This window comes from Cynara cardunculus, assembly GCF_001531365.2.
Source record: "Cynara cardunculus var. scolymus isolate 2C chromosome LG 8, CcrdV1, whole genome shotgun sequence".
Classification (NCBI taxonomy): Eukaryota; Viridiplantae; Streptophyta; class Magnoliopsida; order Asterales; family Asteraceae; genus Cynara; species Cynara cardunculus.
Window position 1 is genome coordinate 2,380,221 of NC_037535.1, and position 10,521 is coordinate 2,390,741.

General features: G+C 35.5%; 1 protein-coding gene across 1 annotated transcript; it reads right to left on the minus strand.

Annotated features, from left to right (window-relative positions):
• Positions 1-974: 974 nt before the first annotated feature.
• Positions 975-7,128, minus strand: LOC112517106 (kinesin-like protein KIN-13B). The gene is made up of 12 exons (XM_025124426.1): positions 6,958-7,128; positions 6,083-6,304; positions 5,766-5,954; positions 5,407-5,514; positions 4,995-5,072; positions 4,832-4,913; positions 4,275-4,434; positions 3,894-4,196; positions 2,911-3,129; positions 2,269-2,713; positions 1,444-1,509; positions 975-1,322 (listed from the first exon to the last, which is right to left on the minus strand). The coding sequence occupies exons 1-12, from the start codon at positions 7,126-7,128 to the stop codon at positions 1,140-1,142; spliced, it is 2,226 nt and encodes a 741-aa protein (XP_024980194.1). The 3' UTR covers positions 975-1,139.
• Between the last annotated feature and the right edge of the window lie 3,393 nt (positions 7,129-10,521).

The following is a 10,521-nucleotide window of genomic DNA, read 5'->3' on the forward strand; positions in this document are numbered from 1 at the left end:
AGGTCAAAGATCCTAAATTCTATGATTCAGAAGGATGAAGGGTCGGATACGTCAAGGTTAATTAACAGATAGGACAAAGGTCGGGTGGTTAAATTCGAGAGTTGCCACACCAAGTGTCTCCAACAATCTATAACTACAAAAATTTTGTACAGGCCAGCTAGTTGAATGGGTCGAAGTGTTAACGATAAAACAGACAATTGGATGAAAGTTAAAACGATATACAAATATTATAATACTTCACAATTCATTGATTAGAGGGATAACAAAAACTAAGGAAAGGTGACATAGAAACATGTGTATACTTTCCCCACCAATCCACCTTCATACCCCACCCACATAACCAAGTTGGTCAAAAGTGATCATCATAAACCCTAATTAAATTAACATCTAATTTCATGTGATTAAAATGGCAACCCTACCCTTCCTTCCTACCAACAAAATCTTGTCATATGCACTTTTCTAGTTTGGACATCAAGATTACATTCCCTTTCATTATCTCAACAATTATTATTATAAAATAAAGACCCAAAAGAATAAAGCCATCTAGAGGTGGGGTCCAAGGGCATTAACGACATGTTTGTTAGTAATTTAATGAGTTTAATAGAACTCACAGCTTATTCGGTCGGTTATGTATCATTGTTTGATAGTGGCTTAATGATATAAAAAGTGGTTTGTTCAATAAGTTTCTAAGGAGAACCATCTATGAAAGAACTCTTCCAAACACAAATGTTCTCACTCTACACAGACAACTTTATCAATGCATGACTTAATGGAAAACCAACTAAACAAGCTCTTAAGATGTATGCAGAACATAACAGACCTCTACCCTAAAAAGTCCAAAAAGTAGAGCAGTTGTTTTTGTCAAAACCCCTATGCGTATAAAAAGTGTGACAAAAGAGAGAAAGTAAGGTAAGATAAAAAGACCCAAAAGAATAAATAAAACAAATGGGATCTTTTTCATCATTTGCATAACAAGTTTTCTTAAATCAAATCAAAACGACATTTTGATTTCTATAAATCACCACAAGTTACACATGTTACATAACTCACACTGAAACCCACGAAAAACGCTTCAAACACTCGAATCTTTAACACAATAAGGTAGAAACGAGCCACTCACCTTGGTCGGGTTCGTTGAATCAGTTGCCACCTGAAGCAGATGATAGAACATTGTATTCTTCTAGACGTTTCTGGAAATTACGCAATCGTGTCTGTAGTTTTTGAATCCCGGCTGCTTTCTGTGAGAGAATTACGTTCAATTTTGTAATATATTCGTCCAGTTGATTTCCTGGTTGATCTACTTCCACCAGCAGGTTCATTTCCTGCACATGTACATCACAGTTAACATAGACCTTACTTTCGAGTGAGATATACTGGGTTCGTTTGATTTGGTTACAGATTCACAATGTGCCATTAGTAAGAACGAAAAGATGAGTCACTGACCTCCTTAACGATATCCATAGTCTCCTCCACTTGTTTCCTGTGAGCAATTACAAGATCTTCCTCTTCCTAAAGTAAATCAAATCGTTCCCACAGAATTAACAAGTATTATGTTTACCTAACAAAATACATCAAAATGCAACGGGATTTGCCTTGGTTCCTATTTATTGTAACAAGGAACTTTTTTGCAATCGATGTAATAAAGTTTCAAAAAGTTCTATTTAATGTAAGAAAATTGAAAAAAAATCTAATTTTGACCCATTTTGACGGTTAACCTGTTGTTCTTGTAACATTTCATGACGTGGATGTCTAATTTATTGTCCACTTAGCTGTAAAATTTTCGTAAACATTTCATAAGACCTTTTATAAACAAGCATCCACGTCATCAAATGTTTCAAGATCGGCAAGATACCAATCAAAATTGGTACAAAATAAGAAATTTTGAAACTTAGGGGTTGTTTATCAAAAGCTTACCGCATAGGGGCTTACCAGCAAAAGTCACCACACTCACTTACCTTATAGGGTAACATTTTTTTACCATCAAAATGGATTGTTATTTGTTGGTAAGCGTCTTTTACCTACTAAGCGCTTACCGGGTAAGATTCTCGGTTTTTGTTGTAGATTCTCGGTCTTTTCTATGCCTCTTACCGGGTTGATTCTCGGTTATTGTCATGCTCACACAGTAAGTAAAGCAGGTCTTACCCAGTAAGAGTTTGGTAAACGGTCCCTTCATTATTCGTTACACTAAATAGGAACTGAACAAAAACGTTGTTCCATTTTGCCCTTTATGTTATCCGTAACTAGATGTGAAAGGGAACTGGAAGTTACCTCTAGAAGGGCACTATAATCGTCCACTGGGTTCATCTGAGCGCCGGGCTTCTCCAATTGGTTTTCCTCCACTTTGTTGCCTGACATCCATGGCATGTTTTTCGGTTCATGGGTCTCCATGGAATTATCAAAATCATCTTCCATAACTTCTTCATCTGTACCTCCATAATCACTTTTGTAATTTTCTGGAGATACAGTTGAAGGTAAATGAGTTGTTGATCTTCCAACAGGTTCCATGTTTAAAGATGGAGAGAACTCCCTATCTGTTTGTTTAGTCCATCCAAATCTGTTAGTTTCATACGGTAATCTGTCAAGTTTAACATCTTCAGATCGCGTCATTGTCGATGGCACTGAAGATAGAGGCAATGCGACTGAATTCCGAAGGTTTGATGTCGAAGATGACAGATCTTTCCTGGAGTTGTTACCTTTGGATAGACTCTTGACCCTAATATGCGCAAAATCAACCAATCACATTCACGATTTCCAAATAAGCATGCCCACGAAATTTAAATTTAAACCAAAGGGTGGTATCCAGGTTACCAGCAAATTCTAGCATCCCTAGAGTGTGTGTGAGTATTTGTCGTATATAAATACCATAACTTCAAAAAATATTAAAAAGTAAAGAAAATGGTTTTTGGTCACCTGTCAGCATATCGCAATGTGTTTAGAGTATGTTCACAAGATCCGGAGTTTGGCGAAATGCATGATATCATGACAGTGCGTGAGTTACCGACAAAGGAATCTCTAAGAACTTCAGTCAGCTTACTCCCTCTAAACGGAATATGGCCGTGGTCGTTATCAAGAGCTCTAATACATTCCTTCAAAGCAAGCAAGCTTTTATTGATTTCAGCACCTTCCATTCTGCAATATCAGCAATCAAGATTAATCAACACATTTTGCTTCCGACTACAACCTTCTTCCCAAAATAAGTGTCCACATTTCTATCTTAGTTAGAGCTTGTTTGTTAGCAGCTTAAATGGTAAAGGCTTAAAGATATAGAAAGTGGGTTATTCAGTAAGCTTTTAGGGGAGGGGGGTTATGCAGAAAGTCAAGTCTTTCACAAACCTGCCCCTCCAATTAAAAAACAAGTTTATTTCCATCCATGAGAAAACCCTCCCAAACAAAAACTTTCTCAATTTATATAAACTACACAGATACATCTTTATCCATACAGGACTTAATGGAAAACAAACCAAACAGCCCCCTAGTCCCGAAATAAGTACCTACTTTCCAATTAGAAAGAGGTGGAGAAATTCATCACTCCCTCTGATGTTAAGGGTAAAATCATCATTTTAGTTAATTAAAAGTGTAATAATTACAAATTTCTATAAATGTGTGCCTTTTTTTCATTTTGGACATTTATTTTGGGACGGAGGGAGTACTAGACATGAACATCCCTAGAACATGCTTAACCATGCATTATGTATACCAAACCAAACAAAACCAGTATATCCCACTCGGAGGTAGGGTCTAGGATTAAGATGTAAGTAGACCTTACCTCTGTCCCAACAGACAGAGAGGTGTAACTATGTGTAATGTTATTGTTTAAAATATGGCGAAGCTCGTTAGGCCGACATTTTCTTCAAATCAATCAAAAATTATAAAGAATTCATATAATAAGCCACCTTGTCTGTTTATCGTTATCTGTGGTATCTGCTCCACGCTCGCTTCCAGCAAGATCTATGAAAGATAGTTTCCCAACCAACCGGGGTGGCTTGGATTCATTGCCATCGATCAATCTCTTCACAGCAAGTTGAAGAATAGCATGAGATCGAGAAGATTCCTCATTTGCACCAGTCGTGCCAGTGCTCCTTGTGGCATTACCTCTCTCGATTAATTCCTTCACTGTCTCCACATTGGATACTTTATACTCCTGCAAGCCCACGATGCAAACTTGTTGTTTCCCGTCCTCCCTCATGCACAGCTTGCTGTAAAATAATACTCGATGAGTTGATGCAGAAAATAAATGTATGGAGTTGATATAGTTTATGATGGGAAAAACTCACTTCCTATCATTAAGGAGATCGAAAACTTTCCCTCCATAAATTTCGAAGAAACTGACAAACAACTGAAACCCTTGGTTTCGGTAACTATGGTGCATAAGTCTGAAAATATCTTGGGAAGCTTTGAGGGGAAGTGGTTGCATTGTATAGGTCTTCCCGCTGCCTGAAGAAGAGCATTTAAATTATCAAAAGATAAGATCTTGATGATGAAACACAAATGAACATGATACTGAATTTCTTCAATGATCATAAGTTGTAGGATATCAAGCGATAGACCACCAGGGATGTTTTTCAAACTACCTCCATCCCAAAATAAATGTCCACAATGTGTAATTATTACACTTTATAATGGACTAAATGACAATTTAACCTTAATAATAGGAGTAATGAATTTATCCATGTAATCGTCAAGGATAGAATGGGAAAGTAAGTACTTGCTTTTGAAAGTGGACATTGGACACAAATTTTGGGACAAACAAATATAGAAATGCAGACACTTATTTTGTGACGGAGGGGGTATAAGGTAATAATAACCATCACTACGAGGGCCAGAGGGATACCTGTTTGCCCATAAGCAAAGCAGGTTGCTTTTGTTCGTTGGAAGATAATTGGGACTATGGGCTGCACGGTTTCCGAGTATATCTACAGCACAAAGAACATTATCAGCTGATATATCTCAAATGTTGCACAGTGAAGTTGCTGACACAATTTCAATCCACCTACTTCATCATTCGTAACATCTTCATTCATCACAGCATCAAAAACAAATCCATGTTTCTCAACATATTCAGTCAGGTCTACCTGCAAAGGTGTTAAATTAGTCTCCATTATGTACACAAATGCGAACCATAATATTATATAAAAAGTAAGAAAAGGACGTGTAAAATAAATGGACTGCCTGGTGGTCATTACTTTATCAAGAAAAAAAACCAGTGCAAATTCAAAATGCGATAAGTGAAGTTTAATAGACCATGTCACACATTTCAGTGCTTCATTCCAGCTTGAACACTTCTATACTAGTTTACAAACTTTATGAAAAATCAATTGTGTGCTAAATTTTAGGAGTGTGGTATTCTCTCAGAATCAAAAGACAAAAACAACGGAATGCTACAATTGACCTTCACCTGGAGCTTACCTTAACTTTCGATTCATGAACAGTGAGTGAACTAGTATTAGGGTTTATGCTGATGATGTCTTCCTCCCTTTTCGCGATTTCCTTTTTGTTAAGTGGTCTCTTGCGTACCTGCATTAAAAAGTAAATATTTAAAAAATAGGGAACGTAAAAGACAAAAAGCATTAGGAATCCTAAAACCTTGCTTTTGACTAAATCAAAGCAGGGTTGTGACAACATCATAGGAATGAAATTGAATTTGGCACTTATGCTCCTTATTTGCATGCGCTACAAACTTTCAAGTTGATTGTAAGTTGACAGACAAACAGAACATAAGTAGCAAAGTACGTATCAAGAGTTGCACATGGATTATGGAAGCATACCACAACTTTAATCTTAGCAACATTGCTGGCCTTCTCTTTATCTGCCAAAGAGCTCTTAAGAATGTTGTTCTCAGTCGGACCACAGGAAATATTAGCAAATTTGCTGGTCAAGGCATAAGCATTGAGATCATCAAAACCTTCACCATATAAAGGTTGATTTAGCAAATTCAAGTTGTTTTCACTCTCAACCTGCACATAACAAAATATTAAGTTCAAATTTACCTTCAAGGTGGTAAATTGATATATGTTTTCCATAAGCATCGCTATAGCAAGGCATATATCTTCTCTGAAGAAAACTAAGTTTGACTCGGTCTGACCTCTGTTAACAGCTCCGTGTCGATGGCATGAAGATCAAGTAACCCAGGGCTAAATTCATTGAGTGACACTTCCTCCCCACTACCATACTTTGTAAAGCTTGATGAACGTGAACAAGCTGAAGGATTCAATGAATCTGCATTCCCTCCAGCATTAGTAATTCTCTGTGAATTCCTGTTCAGCCTTGAACCCTCAACATCATTATTGCCATAAAACCCAAAATCCTGCACCCAATTCAGTCACTAGTCAAGATATTATCCAAGAACAATTCCTTCTCTGTCTTGGCAGCTAGGATTTATATTGAAATTTCAATCAAATTACATATTTACTTAACAATTCATTACATTCCTGCTCCTAGAACATAACCAATGTTTTATAAAGAAAATGTATAATTCTCAAAGCTCATCTATTAGCCATAGTGATTTCAATTAGTGAACAATGAACATGAAGGAACAATGTTTTTTTGCTAGACATGTGATACCAAAAACTTATCCCTAATCTGCAGCTTACTTCAATATGATCCCTTAATCTTGCATTGCATCACACCGTCATCATTTCATGACGCCTTAATTACCAGCAACACCTAATGTCCAAAACACATCTCTAACCCTAGTATCACAGGCATTAAACGCCTCTATCAAAGCATAGTAGCACGTTAATTAGCATCTATACCACAAGAATTGCATATAAACAAATACTAATACACCATCAGTTCGTCTAAGATAGACATAATCCAGAAATTAAGCTGCAATTAAATATTAGTTCCAGAACTACAGTAAAAGATGATCAATTAATTAACATGACCCAGTGAAAAGCAATCAAAACTACACATTGTTAAGGAATAAGACGTCACGAAAACATTGAATGCAAAACATACCTGGAGTGGAGGTAAATTAGGATTAGAAGAGTAGAGATGATGAAGACCAGCTGATTGAAGCCATTTATTGTTGAAATTGGTATCGATGAAGTTATCGGAGTTGGAGTATTGACGCTGATGTCCACCGCTGGATCCAGATCTCTGCATCCCTACTCTTCCAACTGTATTCATGTAAAAACTTGACCACTGTCCGATTAGGGTTCCAAAAGTGACGCTATTGCTTTGTAGTGAGACAAAATAACACAGACAAAATCGCCGGCCGGCCGGCAAACAAGCAGTATAGAAGACGATCGCTATCAAAGTAATCCAAAGGAAATAAAAGCAACCTGAGAGAAGGTGCAATGGAGGTGTAAGGTTGTTGGGATGGTGATTGAGTGTTGAAGGGGGATTTTTGATTTTCAAACCTTTTTGCAATTTTGAAAACAGATGGGGGGAAGAATAATTGTGAGACAGCGGTAGCGTGGGGTTGCCCGTCGTCGAGGGCTAAAATTGTAAATATCCCTTTCGTTTGGTTCAAAAATTCTCAAAAAAATCTGATGGAATTGAAATGTTGAATTTCATTGATTAAGTTTCATTCCCTCGTTTGGTTCATTCGTTTCCGTAAAATGAATTTTTAAAATCCTACAAAATCCACAAATAAATGAATTTAACATTCTTTATAAACTACGTGGTATTTTGATGAAATGATATTCTCTATCTTCATAATATCAAATATGTTCTTAACATAATATACCTTAATCTCGTAAAACCCAATATGACCATCGTTGACCACCACCATCTGAACCACCGTTGATTTGAACCATCGCCAACCACTACCAATCTAAACCACCGCTGGCCACCGCCGATCTGATCCGCCGCTGGCCACCGTCGATCTGATCCACCGTCAATCACCGCCATCTAAACCACCATGGACCAACACCGATTTGAACCATTGTCGACCATCACCATCTAAACTGTCACGGACCACCATCGATCTGAATCACTCCAACTACTACAAATTTAAATCACCGGAGGGCACCACCGACCATCATCAATCTGAACCGCCGCCGATTTGAACCACATCCGACCACGCCACCTGAACCACCACGAACCACCACATATCTAAATCACTATCGACCACCGATGACTACCACCGATCTGAATCACTGTCAGGCATCGCCAACCACCACCGTTTCAAACAACCACCGATTTGAATTGCCACCACCGATCTAAACCACCACGGACCACCACCTATCTAAATCACTGTCGACCACCGATGACTACCATCGATCTGAATCACTGTCAGGCATCGCCGACCACCACTATTTTGAACAACCACCGATTTGAACTGCCACCATCAATCTAAACCACCACTAACCACCTCCATCTAAACTACAGTGGACCACCATCGATCTGAACCACTGCCGACTACCGTCATCTAAATCATTGCGGACCACCATCGATCTGAACCATCGTAGACCACCACCATCGATTTAGTAACGTCGTTTGACTTATGGTTATATTTGAGTTGTGGGTTTTAAATTGTTTTACATATTATATAATTATTTTATTAAATTATTTTTAGTTTTAAAAAAATTAAAATTTTCAAAAAAAATATATTTTATTCATGGGCAAATTGCATGAAAAAGTAACGTACTTTAACTTGATTCATATTTTGGGTAACGTACTTTCAAAACTTTCATTTTGGTACCTAAGATTTAAGTTGTAAACATTTAAGTACCCGGGTAACCCAGAAAGACTAATTTTAGACTAAAAAAAACTAATTTTAGATTTTAAAAAATCCACGTCACTGACCACGTCAGCAAATAATACTGAGTTTGATACCACATCACTCGTCATATCAACATGATAATCGGTTAATATTTCAACTAGTTACCCGGGTACTTAAATGTTTAAAACTTTACATTTTAGGTACCAAAATAAAAATTTTGAAAGTACGTTACCCAAAATAAGAATCAAGTTAAAGTATGTTACTTTTTCATGCAATTTGCTCTGTCAGTAGGTACCAAAATGAAAGTTTTGAAAGTACGTTACCCAAAATAGGAATCAAGTTAAAGTACGTTACTTTTTCATGCAATTTGCCCTTTATCCATTTACCAATATTCCAGTCAATTCCAAAGCTATATTTTGTAAACCAAACAGACATATTCTAATTATTTAACATATTACATTCTAATATATGTCAACCGAACAGGTGGTCAAATCTAACAACATTTCATTCTAATTTCTTCAAAGTTAAATTTCTAACAGATTTCATTTCATCCAAAAACATTCTGCGAACCAAACGTCACCTTAAATAAAAAATAAAAAATCAATTTTAGGTAAATTATGGATTTGGTCCCTACGGTTTTGTGATGTTTAAAAAAATGGTCCTTGAAGTACATTTATTACATATTATGACTCATCGTATGTCGTTTTGTAATGAATTGGTCCCTCTCTCTAACGGCAATTCATTTATTCCTTTAGCTTTGAGGGCATTTTGTTCTTTTCCTTTTTTATCTTTACTCGAGAGATCAATTTCGTAAAAATCAAACTAACTATAGAAACCAAATCCGTAATTAAGTCCAAAAAATAAAAAATTAATAATTTTTTTATACTTTAAGTTTATTAAATTAATTAATCATTATACTTTAATATATATTAATTATTATACTTTAAGTTTTATTTTAATACACGATATATTTTATTTAAAAATATATATATATTACGTAAGTCTAGACATGCGCTCGTGAGTGCACACACACACTTATATATATGTATGTGTATATATGCATATGTGTACATATATGCGTATGTGTGTGTGTATATATATATATATGTGTGTGTGTATGTGTGTGTAAGGTTGGGTTCACGTGAGATCATCATGTTTTCGTGAGACCTGTAAGACTATTTATTACACTTGAAACTTCCCAGTTTTTGTTATTTTTTAACTGTTTCTATTAAGTTTGGTTAAATATGGGATATTTTATTAATTTTCACTATTTTTTTTTTTATTTTATATTAAATTTTGAAAAAACTTATATTGTATTTGGTGGTGAAGGTTTTCCGGTGGCGTGGATATGAAGAGTGTGGTAGGGGTTGTTTATCTTTTTTTACAATTTAAAATTAAAAATATATTATATATTATATTTTTTATTTTTAATATAAAATTAAGAAAATAGTGGAAAATATAACTAAAACACTCGTTTAATTGGACTTATAGAAAAATCTAACGACTATAACGTAAGGGACCAAATCTAGTTTTTAAAGTTAGAGACCATCCGTTCAAATTGAAAATGTTAGGAATCAAAATTAACTCTACTCAAGTATGAATGTATATATATTTATACTATATCATAAAGCATTTGACGAAAACTTTTTAAAACTATTTTTTATGCATTAAGTATTGTATATTGATGCATATTACTTAAAATTCAAGATTACAAGTAAATTATGCATAAATACAGCTTATTAAAGCTCCATGTTTGAATCTGTGTAACTAACTGCGGATAAATATAATCAAATAGAGGATAAACATTCCATTTTAAAATATAAAAAATCTAAAATATAATTAGGATAATTATC